Consider the following 26,157-nt stretch of genomic DNA (forward strand, 5'->3'; position numbering starts at 1 on the left):
ACACAGAAATGCGAGCCTTAGGTCATTAATATGGTCGAATCCGGAAACTATCATCTCGAAAACAAGATGTTTATTCTTTCAGTGAAATACGGAACTGTTCCGTATGTCACGGTTGTCATATGGAGGAGATCAAGGCGCAGCGTGGTAAGCGTACATATTAAAGAAGTAAAGAAAGAACACTGAACAAAACTAACCGTGACGCAAATATGGCTAGTGCAGACAGGCAACTAAACATAGAATAAGAACCCACAAACTACCTAAGGAATATGGCTACCTAAATACGACGATTAACAGCTGCCTCTGATTGAGAACCAATCTAGGCAACCATAGACATATAAACACCTAGACTACCAAAACCCCTAGACATACAAAAAACCCTAGACAATACAAAAACGCCTAGACAATACAAAAACTAAACAAAGCACCCTCGTCACACCCTGACCTAACCAAAATAATATAGAAAACAAAGATAACTAAGGTCAGGGCGTGACACCATATTTTATCTAACAGGTGGCATCCATCATTCTAAATATTCCTGTTACATTGCACAATCTTCAATGTTATGTCTTTAATCACGTAAAATTCTGTCAAATTAGTTCGCAATGAGCCAGGCGGCCCAAACTGTTGCATATACCCTGACACAATTTCACCTGGTTAATATTGCCTGCTAACCTGGATTTCTTTTAGCTAAATATGCAGGTTTAAAAATATAAACTTCTGTGTATTGATTTTAAGAAAAGCATTGGTGATTATGGTTAGGTACACATTGGAGCAACGACAGTCCTTTTTCGCTAATGCGCACTGCATCGATTATATGCAACACAGGACACGCTAGATAAACTAGTAATATCATCAACCACGTGTAGTTAAAACTAGTGATTATGATTGATTAAGTTTAATGCTAGCTAGCAACTTACCTTGGCTTCTTACTGCATTCGCGTAACAGGCGGGCTCCTCGTGAGGCAGGTGGTTAGAGCGTTGGACTAGTTAACCGTAAGGTTGCAAGATTGAATCCCTGAGCTGACAAGGTAAAAATCTGTCGTTCTGCCCCTGAACAACCCACCGTTCCTAGGCCATCATTGAAAATAAGAATGTTAACTGACTTGCCTAGTTAAATAAAGATTAAATGAAGGTGTAAAAAAATAATTTAAAAATCTGCAAAATCGGCGTCCAAAATTCTGATTGTTATGAAAACTTGAAATCGGCCCTAATTAATAGGCCATTCCGATTAATCGGTCGACCTCTAATAGGGACAGCTGAATAACTGTTGAAGTTCTAGATAGCAAACATTTTTCTTGTGCAGTGGCACAATTTCATGTGTCTGAAAGCACAATATTCAAAAGTTCTAATCACCTTGTAAATGCAGCTGTAATGAACTCGTGTAAAATTTCCCATAACAAGCGTTCAAATCAACACGATTTGAAACTCTTGACCTTCCATATAAAAATGCCCATAACAACCGTTCAAAGCACCTGTAAACGAACTGGACAGGTGAACAAAAATCGATAGTATAGAAAAATTACATTTGACACTTGAAAAAAGCAAGTGAAAAATTATAATTACAAGTGTTCCCGGTAAGCTCTTGGCCTTCCATACCTCACAGCAGGTGGCGGCATTGCACAAAGAAATTGTGCGAACGCCATGAAACCAACGAAGAAGCTGTGGGCATAACGAAGCGGCAAAAATCAAACCTGTGGACAGGTGATTGGTAGTAAAAAATAGAAGACGTTTTGGGCACATCGACGAGGGGAAGGATTTTAGCCAGATGTTAGCAAACTAGACACTAAAGTCGCAAATGACTCAACGATGTCACAAGGGACAGTTTCGGCACGTTTGTCAATCAACCCCACTCGTGAGTGACGTAATTCGCTGTCTAGAAAAGGGTAACGTTAGCTAGCTAACGTATTAGTGTTGTTTGCTTGTTTAGTTAGCTGCAGTACAGTAGATGAGCTGACGTTAACCGTTGTTCTTGACCTGTCTTGTCAAACAAGTAACTAACGTTAGCTAGCTTTTCTACAACTAGCTAACAAGTTCTCAACAGCTAAAACATTTAAAACTAGCTAGTTATTTAGCTAGTAAGCTATGTAACGTTATCCAGCTATTATAACGATGTTAGTAAACGCTAGTTAGCTATACAACTGCCAACTAACCTTAACTGGTTTAGCACTAAACACATTTCGCTAGCTAGTCTACAGCCTTAACAGGCGCTAATTTATTCCTACAGTCAGTCTAACCACAACGATGTCTCGGAGGCGGCTTGACAACCGCAATGGACCTACTGGGTTACTTGGAGAAATTCAAACCCATATCAATACGGAACCGATGGACAGTATGTACGAAATCACCGGCGAGTTGGGCAGGTGAGCCAATGCTAACGTTACGATTTCCCCCTTTAAAGCTTTCTAATTCCTTCATTCTCTTCTCACATCTTGACCTTCTGACTCCAATGCATCACTGGTCTCTTGAATTATAGTGCGATACATCACAATATACTACTGAGTAACTAACGCGTCAAATATGATTAGAAATAACGTTATACTTAAAATTAGCTATAACATGGCACCTCTCAAGTGTGGTTAGCAATAGTAGTTGACTAACAGTTAAGACTTTTTAACTACATTGATGCTTGAACCTTGTTTACCAACTGTAAATGCCTACCTACAATATAGCTAGCAAGGCTACCTCTAAGATTGTGTATCAGATAGTTTTGGTGTACCTAGAGTTTTTGTTGGATAGGCTAAATGTTAGAAATTGCACCAAATAGGCAAGTCTACACATAGATGTATGGAAAGGCATATCTTACAAGATCATTTCGTTTTATGAAATTTCATGAAAATGCATACTTGGTGGAAATTTTTTGTTCCATTTTCATACGATTACCACATTGTCCTTTTGTAAGCGATGTGGCTATAAGTGCTCTACATGAGCCAAACCTAACATTTGTTGCCTATCATAAAGGACCCATTAGGGTATGTCACATTGCTGGTGTCCCCAACCTTGCTAGTGCAATTCAGGAGGAAGGAAGCAAGGGCATGTGAAAACCAGACTTGAATTCAGCCACAGAAGAAATTAGGAAATCAACTATGTCTGGCAACTTCCAGTTTGTGTTTTTTCTTTCTTGGTGGTGTTGGCAAAGTTTGAAGGGGAAACGTTGGCTACATTAAGAATTTGTGCCCAAACAAAGACCTATTATCATGGTTGAATTACCAGCCGCAGGACCCCCCTTGTCTTTGTTAGTCAGCCTCGCTCAGATATATTAAAAACGGCAAATGTTTCTCTCCATCCTGTGGCAAAAGGTGTAGAATTGCAGGAAATTAGCTGTAAAACAGCTCATTTTCCACTACCACATGGTGAAATGAGTAGAATTTAATGAAATTTGTTATAAAATTGTTAAATGTTCTCTCCGCCCAATGGAAAATGTGTAAAATCCAGAAAACTTGCTTTAAAACTGCAACATTTCCTCTCCGCTGTCAACAGGAGGGCCACTAAAACTTTGGTCAAGAGCGTCTGCTAAATGACCTAAATGTACATTTTACATACAGTACCAGTCAAAAGTTTGGACACACTCACTCATTCCAGGGTTTTTCTTTATTTTTACTTTTTGTACATTTTAGAATAATAGTGAAGACATCAAAACTATGAAATAACACATATAATCATGTAATGACCAAAAAAGTGTTAAACAAATCTAAATATATTATATATGAAATTCTTCAAAGTAGCCACCCTTTTCCTTGATGATTGCCAAGAGTGTGCAAAGCTTTCTATCAACCAGCTTTGTGCGTTAGTCACCTGGAATGCATTTCAATTAACAGGTGTGCCTTGGTAAAAGTTAATTTGTGGAAATTCTTTCCGTAATGCATTTGAGTCAATCAGTTGTGTTGTGACAAGGTAGGGGTGGTATACAGCAGATAGCCCTATTTGGTAAAAGACCAAGTCCATATTATGGCAAGAATACTTCAAATAAGCAAAGAGAAATGACAGTCCATCATTACTTTAAGACATGACGGTCAATCAATCCATAATATTTCAATAACTTTTAAAGTTCAAGTGCTGTTGCAAAAACCATCAAGCGCTATGATGAAACTGGCTCTCATGAGGACCGCCACAGGAAAGGAAGACCTCTGCTGCGGAGGATAAGTTCATTACAGTTACCATCCTCAGAAATTGCAGCCCAAGTAAATGTTTCAGTTCAACTAAAAGACACATCTCAACATCAACTTTCCAAGGGATACTGCGTGAATCAGGCCTTCATGGTCAAATTGACACCAATAAGAAGAGACTTGCTTTGTCGAAGAAACACAAGCAATGGACATTAGACCGAGGAAATTCTGTTCTTTGGTCTGATGAGTCAAAATCTGAGATTATTGGTTCTAACTACTGTATCTTTGTGAGACGCATAGTAAATAAACGGATGATCTCCGCATGTGTGGTTCCCTCCATGAAGTATGGCGGTGGTGATGTGATGGTGTGGGGCTGCATTGCTGGTGAAGTTGTCGGTGTTTTATTTAGAATTCAAGGTACACTTAACAAGCATAGCTACCACAGCATTTTGCAGTGATGCGCCATTTGTTTTTCAGCAGGACAATGACCCAACACACCTCCAGGCTGTGCAAGGGCTATTTGACCAAGAAGGAGAGTGATGGAGGGCTGTATCAATGACCTGGCCTCCACAATCACCTAACCTCAACCTAATTGAGATGGTTTGGGATGAGTTGGATCGCAGAGTGAAGAAAAAGCACCCAATAAGAGCTCAGTATATGTGGGAAGTCCTTCAAAACTGTTGGATTAGCATTCCAGGTGAAGCTGGTTGGGAGAATTCCCCCTGTGCAAAGCTGTCATCAAGGCAACGGATGGCTATTTTGAGGGATCTAAAATATATTTGGATTTGTTTAACCCTTTTTGGTTAATACATGATTCCATTTGTTATTTCATAGTTTTGATGTATTCTTTTATTCAACAATGTAGAAAATAGTAAAAATAAAGAACCCTTGAATGAGTAGGTGTGTTTAAACTTTTGACTGGTACTGTATGAACTGATGTTCAAATGGTAACAATGTTGTCTCCTTCAGAGAAGACTAAAATTACCCAGATAGTGTGTGATTTTTAAAAGAATGACTCGGCCCTCCCTCGCTCTGTCCTTGGTGCCAGGGGGAAATTTGCAGTGGTGAAGCGGTGCATGGAGAAGGCTACGGGAAAGATGTTCGCCGCCAAGTTCCTGCGGAAGCGGAGGCAGGGCCGAGATTGCCGGGCCGAGGTGGTGCACGAGATGGCCGTGCTGGAGGCGGCCCGCAACAACCCTCGTGTGGTCAACCTGCAAGCTGCCTACGAGACAGACCACGACATAATCCTGCTGCTGGAATAGTGAGTTATTATTTAAAACGTAAAAAAAAAAAAATGCACTCAATGCTATCAGTTCAGTCGGTAACATTTGAAATGTTCATTGTTCCCACAACATCCACTTCACACCGCCATCAGCTTCCTTCACTACATCTGTCAGCTCCTTAACTCATGTAATTTAGACACATTTTGCTTCTGACTAACCCCCCCCTCATTAACTGGGTCAGCAAACGGTTATATTTTTTTTTACAAGACTAAAGGGACGTGACCAACAGAAAATACTATGCATGCATACCAGGAACTGACATGTTTCATTAAGAGCTTAATGGAAACATGCAACAATAGCAAGCCTATCATTTTACAGTCAAAAGGCTATATCCTATAATTGAGCATGCAACCCCTGTAATGAAGCAGTTAATAAAACGCAGTTTTCAAATATTTGCCAAAATGTAATTTGCGGAAAAACACAGTTCTTAACAGCGCACCTAATGTGAGCAGTTCCATATATGACAGAGCTAAAAAATCTCTGTTAGAACCTAAAAGATGGGGAATCTAATACCAACAACTAGGATAGGTTGCTATGGCTAGGATGGTGCCTTAGGCTTCTGGACAGCAAGAGAAAGTTCATATAAAAACCAATAAAACAGTAGAGATTTTTTTTTAATTTAGCCTTTATTTAACTAGGCAAGTCTGTTAAGAACAAATTCTTATTTATGACGGCCTACCAGAGAACAGTGGGTTAACTGCCTTGTTCAGGGGAAGAACGACAGATTTTTACCTTGTCAGCTCGGGGATTCAAACCAGCAACCTTTCGGTTACTGGCCCAACGCTCTAACCACTAGGCTACCTGCCGCTAATGGCATGAGGATGTCTTTATAACATTTCCTCCAGGTTTCTATGGTAGGATTTTGGCTAGGCTACTTTGAAGCAATGTAAGACATGGCTCATTATTTGAAGTAAAGTAAAACGTTCAGGTTTCAAACAATTATACTGCCTCAAGCTCACGTTGCAAAGTGGTGGGTGACGCACTGATAGCCTGCCTACTGTTGACTATAGCCTATGGCCTCGAATGGGAATGTGAGGTGCTCTTGAATTACGAGTTGAGATTGAGAAATAATCGTGGTCATCAAGAGTTTAATAGCGATTGCATTTAGAATGGTTATTTATTGGGCAATGACTGGGTTTATAAAAGCACGTTTCACTCCAGTACCAGCTTTTTCAGGAGGTGCTCTCGCACAGTCTGACAGGTGATAGGCTATTCCGCTCCTCAAACTAGGCTCTGTATGCTGTGCGAGTATAATACATAAGATGTATGACTAGGGCTGTGGCGGTCATGAAATTTTGTCAGCATGTTATTGTCATGCAAAAGAATGCTGGTCTCACAGTAATTGACCGTTTATTAATGTAAACCTGTTTAGCATTTCCAGGCTTCTACCCATACAAGCTGCTGATGCACTCCTTTTGAACATCTACATAAATAAATAAGTATAATAAATAAATTTAATGTACACCATCACAATCAATCCATTAGTTATTTTAGTCAGTTCTAAAGCAACATGATAGGAAGCTCTTGTATTTCAGAAGAACAGAATATGAGTTGGCCTACTGTTGGCTTATGTTATCTGGCTATGCTCCATGCCATAGGCTGTAGGCATGTTCATTTAGAAGACAAGATATGCTTAAGTCCCGTGCCATTATTTTATCTGATTTTATAGAAAGAGGCATATAATTGAACTTAGCTGAAGAAAATATAAATACATTTTTCCCATTAGTGAGTGCGCATATGAAGTGGCTGTATTGAGCGTAAAAGTTATCATTTGAAACAGGTCCTATATGCTAGATTGAGAGTTATTTGTAACTTTAGTTGTGAATGATACAAACCTTAGACTGTCTTCTAAATCAAAACAGCATGGTACAACTATAGGCTGTTGATGATTTGAGAAAGTAGCACAAAAAAAGCTTGCACTCTGTTCCTTGCCTCAGGCTGCACAGCTGTTCTCTCATCAAGTTATCATATTTTCACTGATCAGACTATTCTCAATTGAGGGCCCATGTGTCTGTCATAGTTGAAGTGTAACTATGATGAAAATTACAGGCCTCATCTTTTTAAGTGGGGGAACTTGCACAATTGGTGGCTGACTAAATACTTTTTTGCCCCACTGTATAACTCTTAACTATTCTTGTACTGCCGTTTCCTGTAGACTTTTGATCCTGTCCTGAATTTGACTCTAGAACTAATCTCCCATTCCTACCAGAATCCTAGGGGACCCATGTCAATGCAGATAGCCCGGTTAGCCAATGTGCGGGAGCACTGGTTGGTTGGGCCAATTTAGGTAGTATGTACATGAATGTATAGTTAAAGTGACTATGCATTTATGATAAACAGAGAGTAGCTGTAGCGTAAACGGGGCCTACTTCGCCAAACGGGTGATGATTTAACAAGCACATTCGCGAAAAAAGCACAGTCGTTGCACCAATGTGTACCTAACCATAAACATCAATGCCTTTCTTAAAATCAATACAAATGTATATATATTTTTTTACCTGCATATTTAGTTAATATTGCCTGCTAACATGAATTTCTTTTAACTAGGGAAATTGTCACTTCTCTTGCGTTTTGTGCAAGCAGAATCAGGGTATATGCAGCAGTTTGGGCTTCCTGGCTCGTAGCGAACTGTGTGAAGACCAGTGCTTCTTAACAAAGACCGTAATTAATTTGCCAGAATTGTACATAATTATGACATAACGTTGAAGGTTGTGCAATGTAACCACAATATTTAGACTTAAGGATGCCACCCGTTGGATAAAATAAGGAACGGTTCCATATTTCACTGAAATAATACTTTTTTTTTTCTCAATGATAGTTTCTGGATTTTATCATATTAATGACCTAAGGCTCGTATTTCTGTGTTATATTATAATTAAGTCTATGATTTCATAGAGCAGTCCGACTGGGCATTGGTAGGCAGCAGCAGGCTCATAGGCATTCATTCAAACAGCACTTTCCTGCATTTGCCAGCAGCTCTTCGCTGTGCTTCAAGCATTGTGCTGTTTATGACTTCAAGCCTATCAACCCCCGAGATTAGGCTGGCAATACTATAGTGCCTATAAGAACATACAATAATAATCAAAGGTATATGAAATACAAATGTTATAGAGAGAAATAGTCCTATAACTACAACCTAAACCGTATTGTCTGTGAATATTGAAGACTCATCTTAAAAGGAACCACCAGCTTTCATATGTTCTGAGCAAGAAACATAAACGTTAGCTTTTTTACATGGCAAATATTGCGCTTTTACTTTAATCTCCAACACTTTGTTTTTGCATTATTTAAGCCAAATTGAACATGTTTCATAATTTATTTGAGACTAAATAGATTTTATTGATGTATTAAGTTAAAATAAGTGTTCATTCAGTATTGTTGTCATTATTACATATACATATACAGTGCCTTGCGAAAGTATTCGGCCCCCTTGAACTTTGCGACCTTTTGCCACATTTCAGGCTTCAAACATAAAGATATAAAACTGTATTTTTTTGTGAAGAATCAACAACAAGTGGGACACAATCATGAAGTGGAACGACATTTATTGGATATTTCAAACTTTTTTAACAAATCAAAAACTGAAAAATTGGGCGTGCAAAATTATTCAGCCCCCTTAAGTTAATACTTTGTAGCGCCACCTTTTGCTGCGATTACAGCTGTAAGTCGCTCGGGGTATGTCTATCAGTTTTGCACATCAAGAGACTGAATTTTTTTCCCATTCCTCCTTGCAAAACAGCTCGAGCTCAGTGAGGTTGGATGGAGAGCATTTGTGAACAGCAGTTTTCAGTTCTTTCCATAGATTCTCGATTGGATTCAGGTCTGGACTTTGACTTGGCCATTCTAACACCTGGATATGTTTATTTTTGAACCATTCCATTGTAGATTTTGCTCTATGTTTTGGATCATTGTCTTGTTGGAAGACAAATCTCCGTCCCAGTCTCAGGTCTTTTGCAGACTCCATCAGGTTTTCTTCCAGAATGGTCCTGTATTTGGCTCCATCCATCTTCCCATCAATTTGAACCATCTTCCCTGTCCCTGCTGAAGAAAAGCAGGCCCAAACCATGATGCTGCCACCACCATGTTTGACAGTGGGGATGGTGTGTTCAGGGTGATGAGCTGTGTTGCTTTCACGCCAAACATAACGCTTTGCATTGTTGCCAAAAAGTTCAATTTTGGTTTCATCTGACCAGAGCACCTTCTTCCACATGTTTGGTGTGTCTCCCAGGTGGCTTGTGGCAAACTTTAAACAACACTTTTTATGGATATCTTTAAGAAATGGCTTTCTTCTTGCCACTCTTCCATAAAGGCCAGATTTGTGCAATATACGACTGATTGTTGTCCTATGGACAGAGTCTCCCACCTCAGCTGTAGATCTCTGCAGTTCATCCAGAGTGATCATGGGCCTCTTGGCTGCATCTCTGATCAGTCTTCTCCTTGTATGAGCTGAAAGTTTAGAGGGACGGACAGGTCTTGGTAGATTTGCAGTGGTCTGATACGCCTACCATTTCAATATTATCGCTTGCACAGTGCTCCTTGGGATGTTTAAAGCTTGGGAAATCTTTTTGTATCCAAATCCGGCCTCAAACTTCTTCACAACAGTATCTCGGACCTGCCTGGTGTGTTCCTTGTTCTTCATGATGCTCTCTGCGCTTTTAACTCACCTCTGAGACTATCACAGTGCAGGTGCATTTATACGGAGACTTGATTACACACAGGTGGATTGTATTTATCATCATTAGTCATTTAGGTCAACATTGGATCATTCAGAGATCCTCACTGAACTTCTGGAGAGAGTTTGCTGCACTGAAAGTACAGGGGCTGAATAATTTTGCACGCCCAATTTTTCAGTTTTTGATTTGTTAAAACAGTTTGTAATATCCAATAAATGTCCTTCCACTTCATGATTGTGTCCCACTTGTTGTTGATTCTTCACAAAAAAATACAGTTTTATATCTTTATGTTTGAAGCCTGAAATGTGGCAAAAGGTCGCAAAGTTCAAGGGGGCCGAATACTTTCGCAAGGCACTGTGTGTATATATATATATATATATAAATAAATAAATTTAAAAAACTCGGCTGATTTAATAGACATTGGCCTTTTTTGGCCCTCCAATAATCGGTATCAGCGTTGAAAAATCATAATCGGTCGACCTCTAGTCCAGAGTGCATAAAAGGAGATTACCGTGGCTCAACGGTCCTGTGGAATTTTACTGTAGTTATGACTCATTACTGCCGGTGTGGCGCTAATACAGCCATCTATGGTTGAGTGATATGACCATATCTTTTCATCATTTACACTATCATTCAAATGTTTGGATACACCTACTCATTCCAGGGTTTAAATCTTTTTTTTATTTTTTATGGACCATTTCTACATTGTTTTTTGGGGGGGGTTTATCATTTGATTTACACAACATGCCTACCACCTTGAAGATGCAAAATATTTTTTTGTGAAACAAACGAGAAGACACGCATGCTCAAGTTCTGTTTTTTTGTGTGTAACTATTCACCCCCCCCCCTACTTTGTAGAGCCACCTTTTGCAGCAATTATACCCCAAGACACTTGCAGCTGTGTCTCTATAAGCTTAGCACATCTAGCCACTGGAATGTTTGCCCATTCTTCAAGGCAAAACTGCTCCAGCTCCTTCAAGTTGGATGTGTTCTGCTGGTGTACAGCAATCTTTAAATCATACCACAGATTCTCAATTGGATTGAGGTCTGGACTTTGACTAGGCTATTCCAAGGCATTTAAATGTTGCCCCTGAAGCCACTCAAGTGTTGCTTTAGCAGTATGCTTAGTGTCATTGTCCTGCTGGAAGGTGAAACTCCATCCCAGTCTCAAATCTCTGGAAGACTGAAACCGGTTTCCCCTCAAGAATTTCCCTATATTTAGCGCCATTCATCATCCATTCAATTCTGACTAGTTTCCCAGTTCCTGCCGATGGAAAAACATCCCCACAGCATGATGCTGCCACCACCATATTTCAATGTGGGGATGATTTTCTTGGGGTGATGAGAGGTGTTGGGTTTGCGCCATCCCTTGATGCCCAAAAAGCTCAATTTTAGTCTCATCTGACCAGACTACCTTCTTCAATATGTTTTGGAAGTCTCCAACATGCCTTTAGGCAAACACCAAATGTGTTTGCTTATTTTTTTTTCTTAAGAAATTGCTTTTTTTCTGGCCATTCTTCTGTAAAGCCCAGCTCTGTGGAGTATATGGCTTAAAGTGGTCCTATGGACAGATACTCCAATCTCCACTGTGGAGCTTTGCTGCTCCATCAAGGCTACCTTTGATCTCTTTGTTGCTTCTCTGATTAATGCCCTTCTTGCCTGGTCTCTGAGTTTTGGGCGAGGGCCCTCTCTTGGCAGGTTTGTTGTGGTGCTATATTCTTAAAAAAAAAAATATAACAGATTTAATGGGACTCCATGGGATGTTCAAAGTTTCTAATATTTTGTTAATATCCAAACCCTGATCTGTGCTTCTCCACAACTTTGTTCCTGACCTGTTTGTAGATGTTGGTCTTCATGGTGCCGCTTGCTTGGTGGTGCCCCTTGCTTAGTGGTGTTGCAGACTCTGGGGCCTTTCAGAACGTGTGTGAGATATATATATATATATATCTCAAAAAAACAAAGGGGACACTTAAACAACACAATGTAACTCCAAGTCAATCACACTTCTGTGAAATCAAACTGTCAACTTAGGAAGCAGCACTGATTGACAAATTGCACATGCTGTTGTGCAAATGGAATAGACAACAGGTGGAAATTATAGGCAATTAGCAAGACACCCCCAATAAAGGAGTGGTTCTGCAGGTGGTGATCACAGACCACTTCTCAGTTCCTATGCTTCCTGGCTGATGTTTTGGTCACTTTTGAATGCTGGCGATGCTTTCACTCTAGTGGTAGCATGAGACTGAGTCTACAACCCACACAAGTGGCTCAGGTAGTGCAGCTCATCCAGGATGGCACATCAATGCGAGCTGTGGCAAGGTTTGCTGTGTCTGTCAGCGTAGTGTCCAGAGCATGGAGGCGCTACCAGGAGACAGGCCAGTACATCAGGAGACGTGGAGGAGGCCGTAGGAGGGCAACAACCCAGCAGCAGGACCGCTACCTCCGCCTTTGTGCAAGGAGGGGCACTGCCAGAGCCCTGCAAAATGACCTCCAGCAGGCCACAAATGTGCATGTGTCTGCTCAAACGGTCAGAAACAGACTCCATGAGGGTGGCATGAGGGCCCGACGTCCACAGGTGGGGGTTGTGCTTACAGCCCAACACCGTGCAGGACGTTTGGCATTTTCCAGAGAACACCAAGATTGGCAAATTCGCCACTGGTGCCCTGTGCTCTTCACAGATGAAAGCAGGTTCACACTGAGCACATGTGACAGGCGTAAAAGAGTCTGGAGACGCAGTGGAGAACGTTCTGCTGCCTGCAACATCCTCCAGCATGACCGGTTTGGCGGTGGGTCAGTCATGGTGTGGGGTGGCATTTCTTTGGGGAGCCGCACAGCCCTCCATGTGCTCGTCACAGGTAGCCTGACTGCCATTAGGTACCGAGATGAGATCCTCAGACCCCTTGTGAGACCATATGCTGGTGCGGTTGGCCCTGGGTTCCTCCTAATGCAAGACAATGCTAGACCTCATGTGGCTGGAGTGTGTCAGCAGTTCCTGCAACAGGAAGGCATTGATGCTATGGACTGGCCCGCCTGTTCCCCAGACCTGAATCCAATTGAGCACATCAGGGACATCTCGCTCCATCCACCAACGCCACGTTGCACCACAGACTGCACAGGAGTTGGCGGATGCTTTAGTCCAGTTCTGGGAGGAGATCCTTCAGGAGACCATCCGCCGCCTCATCAGGAGCATGCCCAGGCGTTGTAGGGAGGTCATACAGGCACGTGGAGGCCACACACACTACTGAGCCTCATTTTGACTTGTTTTAAGGACATTACATCAAAGTTGGATCAGCCGGTAGTGTGGCTTTCCACTTTAATTTTGAGTGTGACTCCAAATCCAGACATCCATGGGTTGATAAATTTTATTTCCATTGATCATTTTTGTGTGATTTTGTTGCCAGCACATTCAACTATGTAAAGAAAAAAGTATTTAATAAGAATATTTCATTCATTCAGATCTAGGTTGAGTTATTTTAGTGTTCCCTTTATTTTTTTGAGCAGTGTTTGTGTGTGTGTGTGTATGTATATGTATGTATTTGTGTGTATGTATATGTGTGTGTATTTGTTTGTATGTATTTTTGTGTGTATTTGTGTATGTGTGTGTGTATATATGTATGTGTGTGTGTATGTATGTATTTATGTGTGTGTGTGTATGTATTACTGAGATCATGTGACACTTTGATTGCACACAGGTGGACTTTATTTAACTAATTATGTGACTTCTGAAGGGAATTGGTTGCACCAGATCTTATTTAGGGACTTCATTTCACTTGACCAGTTTGGACTATTTTGTGTATGTCCATTACATGAAATCCAAATGAAAATCTATTTCAATTACAGGTTGTAATGCAACAAAATAGAAAAAAACGCAGAGGGGGATGAATACTTTTGGAAGGCACTGTATGAAATAACACATGGAATCATGTAGTAACCAAAAAAGTGTTAAACAAATGAAAAATTTAGATTCTTGAGATTTTTCAAAGTAGCTACCCTTTGCCTTGATGACAGCTTTGCACACTTGCCATTCTCTCATCCAGCTTTGTAAGGTAATCACCTGGAATGCATTTCAATTAACAGGTGTTCCTTGTTAAATGTTTGAGACGATCATTTGTGTTGTGACCAAGGTAGGGTGGTACATAGAAGATAGCCCTTTTTTGGTAAAAGACCAAGTCCATATTATGGCATGAACTGCTCAAATAAACAATGAGAAACCACAGTCCATCATTACTTTGAGGCATGAAGTTCAGTCAATCCGGAAAATTTCAAGAACAAGAAAGTTTCTTCCAGTGCAATTACAAAAACCATCAAGCGCTATGATGACACTCATGAGGACAGCCACAGGAAAGGAAGACCCAGAGTTACCTCTGCTGCAGAGGATAAGTTCATTCGAGTTACCAGCCTCAAAATTGCAACCCAAATATATTCTTCAGAGTTCAAGTAACAGAAACATCTCAACATCATCCTTTTCAGGGGAGACTGCATGAATCAGGCCTTCATGGCCGAATCGCTGCAAAGAAACCACTTCTAACAGACAGCAATAAGAAGAACACATTTGCTTGGGCCAAGAAACAAGAACAATGGACATTAAGACTGGTGGAAATCTATCCTTTTGGTCTGAGTCCGAATTTGACATTTTTGGTTCCAGCTGCTGTGTCTTTTGAGATGCGTAGTAGGTGAGCGGATCTCCACGTGTCGTTTCAACCGTGAAGCATGGAGGAAGAGGTGTGATGGTGTGGGAGTGCTTTGCTGGTGAAACTGTCTTTAAAAAAGATATATATATTCAAGGCATGCTTAACCAGCATGGCTACCACAGCATTCTGCAGCGATACGCCATCCCATCTTGTTTGCGCTTAGGGGGAAGATTAATTTGTATTTTAACAGGACAATGACCCAACACACCTCCAGGCTGAGTGATGTATCAGATGATCTGGCCTCCACAATCACCCGACCTAAACTCAATTGAGATGGTTTTGGATGAGTTGGACTGCAGAGTGAAGAAAAAGCAGCCAACAAGTGCTCAGCATATGTGGGAACTCTCAAGACTGTTGGAAAAGCCTTCCAGGTGAAGCTGGTTGAGATCATGCTAAGAGTTTTCAAAGGGTGGCTACATATAAAATGTATTTTGATTTGTTTAACACTTTTTGGGGGGGGGGGGTTACTACATGATCCCTTATGTTATTTCATAGTTTTGATGTCTTCGCTATTATTCTACAATGTAGAAAATAAAGAAAAACCCTGGAATGAGGTGTCCAAATGTTTTTGAATGATACTGTACACCTTAATATATTTTCTCTAAATAAGCATTTTTAAAGGTCAACCACACTGCATTTGAATCAGTCAGCAATAATCAGGGCTTGTGAAGTTCTACCTAAATATAAGCCATCCACAACCATTAGTCCCAATTTAATTATTGTATCAAAATAGTTTAACCTGCTTTTTCTTTTGAAATAAGCACTTTCTGGCCTTCAAGTCGGTCTATGAAAATGCACCTTTTTTTTGTCACAAATGTAACTAGAACCATGCATAATGCACATTCACTAATGATAACTTCTTGTAGCAGGCATTCAACTATAGAAATTAACACAGGTCTCATCAACAATGTCTCAAGCCAACTTGCTAGTGATTAGCCAGCTAATCTTTGTATTTCAAGTTTAGCCAACTTGGATCTATTTGAACAGTTGAATTGTTATGAACATACCCTTCTGTCTGTCTCCAACTGTTTGAAAAGCATGTTAGCCTGTACACTGTTCAGATGTTGAAATCAAGTCGCCTACCTTATTTCTCAGAATGAGAACGAGTTGCCAATTCCATATATAATTGTGTTTTATGCTTATTGCACATTTGTAAAACAGACTTGACAGCTAGTATAACGTTATTTGGTGCCCCAATGCAGTGCGACAAACTGAGCATTCATTTTCCAGCATCAATATTCATTGATACTCTCATTTTAGTCACTACTCTCCACGCAATTTGAGTAATTGAGACAACTTTCATAATGATACCCTTTTTAACTTCTCCTTTATTACAGTAAAATAATGTTTCAATGTGTTTGGCCATGTGATTTTCTGTTGGACCAAACCTCAAATGCAAATAGCGAGTTGAAACCGCTTTTTAGAGATGACGTGATCTCTCTCTCTCTCAACTGTGTTGGTGAGAGAGGTAGGGGGAGGGGCTCAGGGTGGATGTGTGTGTGTGTGTGTGTAAACCATAGAGGAAGAGGCAAACCGAGAGGTTTCACTCTTGCTAAAATCTGTCCAAAATAAGGCCAATGCATTTCTACAGTATGGGCTTATTTTGGACCTTAGCTTGTCTGCTGCCTTTTGGACAATGATTCCCATTGTTAGGGCGGAGACGTGTATAATGACGAGATAGATACACAGATCTCTGGTGTAAATGGGAAGGTGCACACAGCGAAGGAGACGAGACTAAAAATACAACGCGAGAACTAGCGGACATAAACATGAAAAATAACACAACCTTGATTTGTGCAATACAGACATTTGGAATACATTCATTTGAAAGACTGCCCAGCCCTGCAGTCACCGCAACAGCCCTATACATGACGACTGACAAACACGTGCCAATTTAATTCCACAAAATTATACAAATTAACCTATAGACCGTTAAGCATGACCAGATGTATTTTCAGAGGCTAACCAGTTAACCATTAACAATCCCTAGTGATTGCGCTTTGAACTTCATTGGAACGAGTACACCTTTTCTCTGAATCCAGCAAAACAGAAACTAGAATGTAGATTGGAGATAAAGAATTCAATCCACATTCTGTCCTTAGGTTGGAAAGTTCTGTTGTTCCTAAACTCCACCCTTGGCACTCTTGTGTATTGAGCGCCAACTCTAATAGAAACGTTTCAACCCTCCCTATTTGTTTCATTGAGTTTTGAAGAAAGCTTTACTAATCCTTCCATGAAAGCAGAGTGCCTTGTAAACTCTGAAAGGGATGGAATAGACTATTAGAAATAGCCAATTATCTGTTGCCAAACCTGAAATAATATGAAACCGACTTATACGCTCATCAGAGCCAAAACCACCTAGGTTTTATGAATGTAAGAATGCAACAATTTATGATATTTAGCATTAGACACTGTGACAGTACTGACAACCGTGTTTCACAGTGCGGCGGGAGGTGAGATCTTTGACTACTGTGACTGTGATGAGCTGCTCCCAGAGGGCCAGATCACACGCCTGATCAGACAGATGCTGGAGGGCATCCACCTCCTCCACCAGACCAGCGTAGTGCACCTGGACCTAAAGGTCTGTCCCTCCACACCTCTTAATGCACACACACACAGACTAGTTTACAAACAGAAGTGCACTGCGCACACACGCATACAACAACACGTGCATACACCTAAAATACACTTCTCAACTTTATTTGCTCCCTTTATTAATCTTTACATCACCACCTGCATATTTACATTTTACCAGAACGACTTACAGGAGCAGTTGGGGTTAAGTGCCTTGCTCAAGGACGCAATGACAGATTGTTCACCTAGTCAGCTTGGGGATTCAAACCAGTGACTTTTTGGTTACTGGCCCAACGCCCTTAACTGCTAGGATACCTGCCGCCCCACTTCTCCCCTGTAAACATGATCACATGCAGAAAGGATTGTGCTGTATACAGCTGTATTTTGACCCTGCACAAACTTATGTCACCCTATTGGACTACTCTTCCCTCTTTCTTACAGCCCCAGAACATTCTCTTGACCAGCCTGGCTCCATTGGGGGACATAAAGATTGTGGACTTTGGCCTGGCGCGCAAACTGGGCACAGTCGGAGAGCTCCGAGAGATCTTGGGCACGCCCGAGTACGTTGGTAAGGCAACGTCCATTTAACTTACGTCCAACATTCCCTAAACCAGTTGCAAATATGTCTGACTTTCTACACTATCAATGTTGCGATGTAATGATCTGGCCTCTCTTTCTCCCTTGTTATTCCATTCTAAACTACGAGCTTAGCTCCAGAAATTCTAAACTATGAGCCTATCACCACAGCAACTGACCTGTGGTGAGTCATCACAATCAACACTATCAAATTCAGTGACTGTGGATAGATATGTGCCTCCCTGCCTGCCTGAGGCACTTGTGTGTTTGCAGGTCAACACGCGTGTGTACTCAGTACAAATGTGTCAAACTGTGTTCTGGGTGTGTTGTTCCTCAGGAGTGTGGGGGTGATAGCCTACATGCTGGTGACGGGCGAGTCTCCGTTTGCAGGGGACGACAAACAGGAGACGTACTTGAATGTGTCCCAAGTCAATGTGGACTACAGCCAAGAGGCCTTCTCCAGGGTGTCGGAGCTCGCCGTCGACTTCATCCGCAAGCTGCTGGTCAAAACACCAGAGTAAGTGGGAATGTTGCAGACCAGTAAAAGGTCAGGGAATTCAATTTAAATAAGGGAAGTACTGCTACTGACTGGAAGTGTTGTCACAAATTGTGTTTAGCAATACAGATGATAATTAATGAATTCTTGTTTTTGTACTTACTATACCTTTTTTAATTTTAAATATTTGTGTTTTGTGAGATATAAATTCAGCTAGAACTTTCACCTCTTGGTGTTCACTTTGGTCTGTCTTCACCCTCTCCACACAGGGACAGGTCCAGTGCAGCCGACTGCATGACCCACCCCTGGCTGTGGCATCAATACCCAATTACCGAGCCCATCACGCCACGTACACCCCGCGAGAGGAGCAGCGGTAACAAGTGGACCGCCCCACCCGAGGACCCAGAAGACAAGGAGAACTTCACCTTGGACTCGCACCACACCCACGCCAAACGGTTTCGGTTTGAGGTGGAGGGGGAAAGAGCGACGCAAGCGCCCCCCTCCTGCGACCTGCCCTTATGATTTTATTGGTTTTATGCAGCAATGAACCTGCAGGCAGCACTGTTGCCTACCCAAGAGCTATTCAGTCCTGTTCTGTTCTACCGCTCACTTGTATCCAGTGTGTCCGGCCAAACCAAAGTTAACCAGCTTACTTTGTGATCTAATGAGTAATAGTATTTTATAGTGAGCTGTTTTTGTCTTTTGTTTTGTCTGGTTCATTTATGTCCCTGAATTTACAGAGAATGGGTGACCAGGTATATCTATGCTATTCTGTTTTTCCACAAACTTTTAAGAGACATTTTAAACAGTCAGCGAATTGTTATTACTTGACCATTTTTGCCAGAAGGCTAATAAGTTGTTCGTAAAAGTGTTCTTAGACGCCCCAAAGTGTTTAGTACTTTGTGCTAAAAGCATTCAAAAGAACACTGAGCTGTGCATATACAAGCTAAATCAGTCTATTTGAGTTCGTGAAAGTAAAGTATCCTCGTACTATATGCTTAATTGCTTGACCCAAGATGTGCATTACCTCCCTATTCTCAAACAAGCATCAGCTTCGGGCCATGGCTTATGCCGAGTGGCATATTACATTCCATTCCATCTGACATTCCCTTGTCTAGTTCTTAGGCACTCAACAACACACCACATCTGAAAACACGTCATTGAAGACAGGTTTTCTATGCACACATTACCCAGCCTTGGCCTGCGTAATAAGTAAGCCAATGAGTCACGCTATTTTCTGTCTATTGCAGTATTTATTGTTTACCTGAACTCTCCTGGTTTACAATTCCACAGTAATAGAAGTGGTTTAAGAGGGCTCTAAAAAAGGTGACTCATGGACAGTTCACACCACACCCATGCTTACTCAAATGTTTCTGCAAAGTTGTCAGTTCCTCTTTAATTATTAGCTTAAGGCAAATGTGACTGAAGCACTTTCTATTTATCATCTGGGTATTCATTATGAATTACTGGAAAATAACCATGTCCTCTGAAGTGTTTTTAATTCCATGTTTTTTTTAAAGTATAACTTCAAAACAACGTATTTTCTGATGTTCACCAAAGTAATCTAATCTGCATCCTTTAATCAGCATTAAAAAGCTATTCCATTTTTTTAGGGCTAGGAGTCCTTTAAAGCTTAATGGGAATTAGGTACAGTGCATTTGGAAAGTATTCAGACCCTGACTTTTTCTACATTTTGTTAATGTACAGCCTTGTTCTAAAATTGATTAAATAGTTCCCCCCCTTCAATCTACACACAATACCCCATAATGACAAAGCAAAAACACGTCTTTAGAAGCACATTTGGCAACAATTACAGCCTCGAGTCTTCTTGGGTATGACGCTACAAGCGTGGCACAACTGTATTTGGGGAATTTTTCTCTGCAGATCCTCTCAAGCTCTGTCCGGTTGGATGGGGAGCTTTTCAGTTCTCTCCAGGGATGTTCGATCGGGTTCAAATCCAGACTCTGCTGGGTCACTCAAGGACATTCAAAGTCTTGTCCCGAAGCCACTTCTGCGTTGTCTTGGCTGTGTGCCTAGGGTTGTTGTCCTGTTGGAAGGGAGAACCTTCGCCCCAGTCTGAGGTCCAGAGCGTTCTCGAGCAGGTTTTCATCAAGGATCTCTCTGTACTTTGCTTCATTCATCTTTTATTCAATCCTGACTAGTCTCCCAGTCCCTGCTGCTGAAAAACATTCCCACAGCATGATGCTGCCACCACCATGCTTCACCATAGGGATAGCACCAGGTTTCCTTGGCACTTGGCATTTAGGCCAAATAGTTCAATATTGGTTTCATCAGACCAGAGAATCTTGTTTCTCATGGTCTGAGAGTCTTTAGGTGCCTTTTGGCAAACTCCAAGAGGGCAGTCGTACCTTTTAACTGAGGAGTGGGATCCTTCTGGCCACTACCATAAAGGCCTGGTTTGGTGGAGTGCTGCAGAGATGGTTGATCTTCTGGAAGGTTCTCCCATCTTCACAAAGGAGCTCTGTCAAAGAGACCATTGAATTCTTGGTCACCTCCCTGACCAAGGCCTTTCTTTAGGAAGAGTCTTGGTGGTTCCAAACTTCTTCCATTTAAGAATGTTGGAGGCCACTCTATTCTTGGACCTTCAATGCTGCAGAAATGTTTTTGTGTCATTCCCCAGATCTGTGCCTCAACAAAATCCTTTCTCGGAGCGCTACGGACAAAGGATCTGAAAAGTGATGTAAATAAGGTATTTCTATTTTTTTATAAATAAATAAGTTCTTTTTTGGGGGATTTGTCATCAGGTATTTTATTGATTTAATACGTTGGTCTTATTCTAAAATGTAACGATGTGGAAGAAGGGAAGGGATCTGGATACTTTCCGAATTCACTGTATATTGGGAGTCATAACAGATTGTCTCTGTATGGAGGCGAATATATTCCGTCCTATCCCCTCCATTCCATTTCCTCCTTGTCTCAGGGCAAATTACCTTTCACTTTGGTCATTACTATTGTATGCCCTTTTTTATGTACATTTTGTCTAACCTGATTATCAATATAATTCTATAATGTGATGGTGTTTTGTTTGTTTAGATGTACATTGCTTTTTTTACATTACATGCTTTTATTTAACTGGATTCAGATGGGTTTATTAAGATTATATGGGATATAGTTTATTAAGAATATATGGGATATAGTATTGATAGCATCTCTTAACAAAAATATGTTTTTGGTAACGGGTGACATAAAATTTAAATATGCTTTGCTTTTAAAGTGGTGAATGTTTTGATATGCGTGAAAGCTTTGGCAAAGTGATTAGAGATTGATTTATAATAGAAAAGATGGGTTTCGGTTATGAGGAAAGGATATGCCGTTGAGATGCTTGCGGAGAGGACGATAAACATTTTGGGGTTACGGAAGTGATGTGGGTAAAGGTTATGGAATTCACTGAATCATGGACAGAAACTTTTTAGTAATGCAGTCGATGAACAGGAACATTTGAGATATTTGTACAGTGTTACCAGGAGGAGGATTATTTTTGGGATATATGGACGGTCCTAGTACGGCACACTTTTGACAGTGAAGAACATGAAATGGAAGTGCTCTGTTGAGCATTCATTCACATGAAAGCCCATCTACCTGTGAAGTTATGAAATAATATACAAATGCTTCAAGGGGTTCTCAGTATTGATCATTGAATCTGGATTGTTATGAAGCCTAACTGCCAGTCGACCTCAACTGAACATGTCAGTTCAAAAAAGGTGCGAAGACTTTCTTGTTTGTGGTCCTCAAGGTTTACCATAGAGATGTCACCGGCCTGGCACACACAATAGCCTTTGTCTTGGAGAGGGACTTCTCCAGTCACGGCCAAGCACTCAATGTATGCTGTCATCCATACGGAGAACTTGAACACCGCTACATCATTACATTGGTTTGGTAATCATTACCATCAGTTCAAAGACATTTCAAATGAAAACACAGACGTTTGAGGTGCTGCTGTCACCAATTGGCACAAAGTGGACTTGTACAACTTGATTATGTGTAGGAGCTCAACTGGTGTATGACTTTGATTACCACAGGAGGTTGGTGGCACCTTTTTAATTGGGGAGAATGGTGTGATGATAATGGCTGGAGCAGAATAGGCGGAATGTTTGATGCCATTCCATTTGTGCCGTTCCAGACATTATTATGAGCTGTTCATGTGACAAAAATGGACTTGATTACAGTTGTAGGAGATTCACTGTTGTAACACCATTGTTATGTATTGCTGTTCGCTGAGACCAATTGGCACAGTAGTGGACTTGTACAACTTGATTATATTTGTGAGTGCGCCACTGCTTTTTCATTTTGTACGGCTGTCAGAATGGACTTTGACTTACAGACGATCTGGGCCTATGCCCACCCATGGCTGCGCCCCTGCCTAGTTGTGAAATCCATAGATTAGGGTGTAATGAATTTATTTCAATTGACTGAATTCCTTATGAACTGTAACTCTGTAAAATCATTGACATTTTTGCATGTTGTGTTTACATTTTTGTTCAGTATAATATCCAGATATTTCCAGGGACAATTGTTCAGCACTTTTGGAACTACTGTATAACATCAAAATATAGGGGTAGGAGAGGAAGTATGGGGCCCACGTGGGTAACTGGGGGACCCTGATTTGATTGGGTAACTGATTAATAAAGAATTAAAAGAATTAACTGCATAATAAATAAATGTGACTCATCATAGACGGGAGGAGCCTGCTCTCAATGTCCAAAATACACCAGAGGGCATCATTTATCCAGGTGACTACCTCATGAAGCTGATTGAGAGAATGCCAAGAGTGTGCAAAGCTGTCATCAAGGCAAAGGGTGGCTACTTTGAAGAATCTCAAATGTAAAATATATTTTGATTTGTTTAACACTTTCTTGGTTATTACATGATTCCATATGTGTTATTTCGTAGTTTTGATATCTTCACTTGTAACGGTTTTCTTCTGGTGTAAGAGAGGCGGACCAAAATGCAGCGTCGTTATTTTTTGTACATCTTTAATAAAGATTAAAATACAACAATCTACAAAACAAGAAACGTGAAAAAACCGAAACAGTCCAATCTGGTGCCACAAAGACAGGAACAATCACCCACAAGAGACCTAAAGAATATGGTTCCCAATCAGAGACAACGATAAACAAATGAATAATAATAACAAATAAGAGCTTCCTCTGATTGAGAACCACTCTAGGCAACCATAGACTTACCTAGAGTACTACTCTAACTACAAACAACCCCAGACAAAACAAACCACATAAATCCCCATGTCACACCCTGGCCTCACCAAAATACTAACGAAAACACAGAATACTAAGGCCAGGGCGTGACATCACTATTATTCTACAATGTAGAAAATAATCGAATTATGTTATTATCAATTGATTAAGCTAGTCACTTTCTGTACAATAGAAGATGTTCAAACCCAGACAGCTTTTAGGTGAACACTTGTGACCTCTTGTTGGGTTAAGCCATGGAAGAAGAGTAGCAAACCGTTAAAGATGACATTTTTCTGCATTGGTAGGCCTACTCTGTCTGGGTTGAAAATGTAGGCCTAAAGTATCATGCTCAGATTCCTAATGATGTCTCAGATTTGTAAAATTACATAGAGTTGCATTAAATATTTATAAAATACCATTTTTTTCTCTGATCTGCAAATACGATGATAGACTCATGCAATGCTTTTACTATATAGGAGATCTTTCCATCCCTACTCCCTACTCGCAATTTTACAACAGTCTGGCCCGCAGGCCTGTGCACTTAAAAATGCCTGCGTTTGCATGTTATGCTTAATGGATGAAAAACAGTTTCTTAAACTGCATATCTAAGGCTCTGGTCTATGGTAGACATGTTCTCTGCTATACACTTTGTTTAAATTATTATTTGGGGTATAGGATAGGGTCACTTGTCTTTTCAGGGAGGGTTTAGGTAAAATATTTTTTACTGAAGGGAGGGCCATCTATTTTTATTTCAGAGGTCCAATTTTCTCCATGTAACCCTTATTATTAATAATGTTCACTTTCTAAATGACAAATGTCAAATTTAAAGATCATGAGGGCTGATACATTCTCATGTCAGGGTTTATTTTTGGAGAACATGTTCTCTTAGACTGTGTTTATGCACCCGACTCTTTGAAAAAAAAAAAAAGAATAATCTAGATTATTATCTGATATTTCCTCATTTACCACTCCTTACATACCGCTTGCCTGACCAGTCGCCTGCTAGGAAAAGTGCCAGTCTTAAGAGCTATGTATTGAGTTGTTTTGACGCCTGGAGAATAATTCATCCCGGGGGGAGAGATTTTACCTTCTTTTCTCAGCCGCACCAGATTTATTTCTAGAATAAATCAAATGTTTTTTGTCACATGCTTTGTAAACAACAGGTGTGGACTAACAGTGAAATGCTTACTTACTGGATCCTTTTTCCAACAATGCAGAGTTAAAGATTTAAAAAAATATATAGAGAAATAATGACACGAGGAATAAATACACAGTGAATACCAGAAGGCTTAAGCACTGGTACATATCTGTGTACAAGGCTGTGCTTGGCCTACTCCCTACATATCGTTGCTCCTCACTAACAACAACATCCTACAGCCTCTGCTCTCAGTCAGTGCTCTCATTCTCAGTTCCTAGGGCAAGGACTGAAATTGGGAAACAATCCTTCTCCTACAGTACAACACTCCTTGGTCTTGGAACAAAATACAAAAGACTTAACTGGAGGAGAGGGTCTCACTGCCTGAGTTTAAAGCTCTGACAGAATAACGTGTCATTGTTTGCGTGGCATCATTATGGATTTTTGTGTGGGTGTATGTAGTATGTGTGGTATACGTGTATGTGTACTGTTGGTATATGTACTCTATCTGACCATTGTCTTTTACCATTACTATCAGTCCTCCTTATAATGATTTCTCCTGCTGTTATTGGTGACTTAATCCCTCAATATTCAGCAGCCTGGCATTTACTGATTATATCACAATTCAATGAAACCTTTATGTTTTTTATATCACCAGATGTCAGCCCATCAATGCTGTAAGAAACAGCCAAACGCTTACATGAGAGGGGCTATTATACATCAGCTCAAAAAAAGGAATCTATTAAAAAACAACTGTTTCTAGAGAATACAATTCAGATTGAGAAAGAATTTCAAACCAAATTCTCTAAAACTGTCAAGGAAATTCAGCTTCAGACCAACTTCTAACAAGATGAGCTTAATCTGCTCGTTTCTTTGCCAGGCAAAGGCTCTATTAATCAAGCAATAAACTGGGCAGACTTCTTGATCGCCTTGCAAGGGGTAAAGTGGAAACTATTTCATATTATTGCTTAAAGACAGTATGCCAACATGCTGGAAAGGCATTTGATAGGGTGGAGTGGGATTATTTGTTTGAGGAGATTTCCTTGAAAGTATACAGGTTTCATGTCACCCACCAGCAGCTTGTGGTATTACTAATGGCCAATGCTCTGCTCCTTTTCCCCTGGCCAGGGGTACAAAACAAGGCTGTCCCCTTTCTCCTTTGCGCTAGCGCTTGAGCCGATAGCTGAAACTATCAGAATCCAGCAAGATATCCAGGTTATGACAGTTGGTAACATAACACATAAGATCGCTTAATACAGTGCCTTCAGAAAGTATTCACACCGCTTTACTTATTCCACATGTTGTTATGTTACAGCCTGAATTTTAAATGGATTACATTTAGATTTTGTGTCACTGATCTACACACAATACTTATGTGATGGAAATTTTGTAGATGTGCTTTTCACATAACTC

The 26,157-nt window shown here is 40.6% G+C and overlaps 1 protein-coding gene across 2 annotated transcripts; it reads left to right on the forward strand.

Annotated features, from left to right (window-relative positions):
• Positions 1-1,660: 1,660 nt before the first annotated feature.
• LOC109902334 (serine/threonine-protein kinase 17B-like) lies at positions 1,661-23,090 on the forward strand. Of its 2 annotated transcripts, none has more exons than XM_020498613.2 (8): positions 1,661-1,852; positions 2,225-2,360; positions 5,152-5,364; positions 17,193-17,331; positions 17,766-17,892; positions 18,036-18,084; positions 18,238-18,417; positions 18,666-23,090. In XM_020498613.2, the coding sequence occupies exons 1-8, from the start codon at positions 1,807-1,809 to the stop codon at positions 18,916-18,918; spliced, it is 1,143 nt and encodes a 380-aa protein (XP_020354202.1). In that variant the 5' UTR covers positions 1,661-1,806; the 3' UTR covers positions 18,919-23,090. The 2 variants fall into 2 exon arrangements, with proteins under 2 accessions (XP_020354202.1, XP_031649652.1); XM_031793792.1 differs by having other exon boundaries at positions 1,662-1,852; positions 18,072-18,084.
• Positions 23,091-26,157: the final 3,067 nt, after the last annotated feature.

This window comes from Oncorhynchus kisutch, linkage group LG2, assembly GCF_002021735.2.
Source record: "Oncorhynchus kisutch isolate 150728-3 linkage group LG2, Okis_V2, whole genome shotgun sequence".
Taxonomy (NCBI): domain Eukaryota; kingdom Metazoa; phylum Chordata; class Actinopteri; order Salmoniformes; family Salmonidae; genus Oncorhynchus; species Oncorhynchus kisutch.

What these genes read in the sequence shown, in the direction of transcription:
- LOC109902334 (XM_020498613.2), top strand. Translation starts at nt 1,807, where the DNA reads ATGTCACAAGGGACAGTTTCGGCACGTTTGTCAATCAACCCCACTC. An exon ending in GGGCACGCCCGAGTACGTTG is followed by an intron (nt 17,893 to 18,035) that starts GTAAGGCAACGT and finishes CTACGAGCTTAG; the next exon opens with CTCCAGAAATTCTAAACTAT. An exon ending in ACCACAGCAACTGACCTGTG is followed by an intron (nt 18,085 to 18,237) that starts GTGAGTCATCAC and finishes GTTGTTCCTCAG; the next exon opens with GAGTGTGGGGGTGATAGCCT.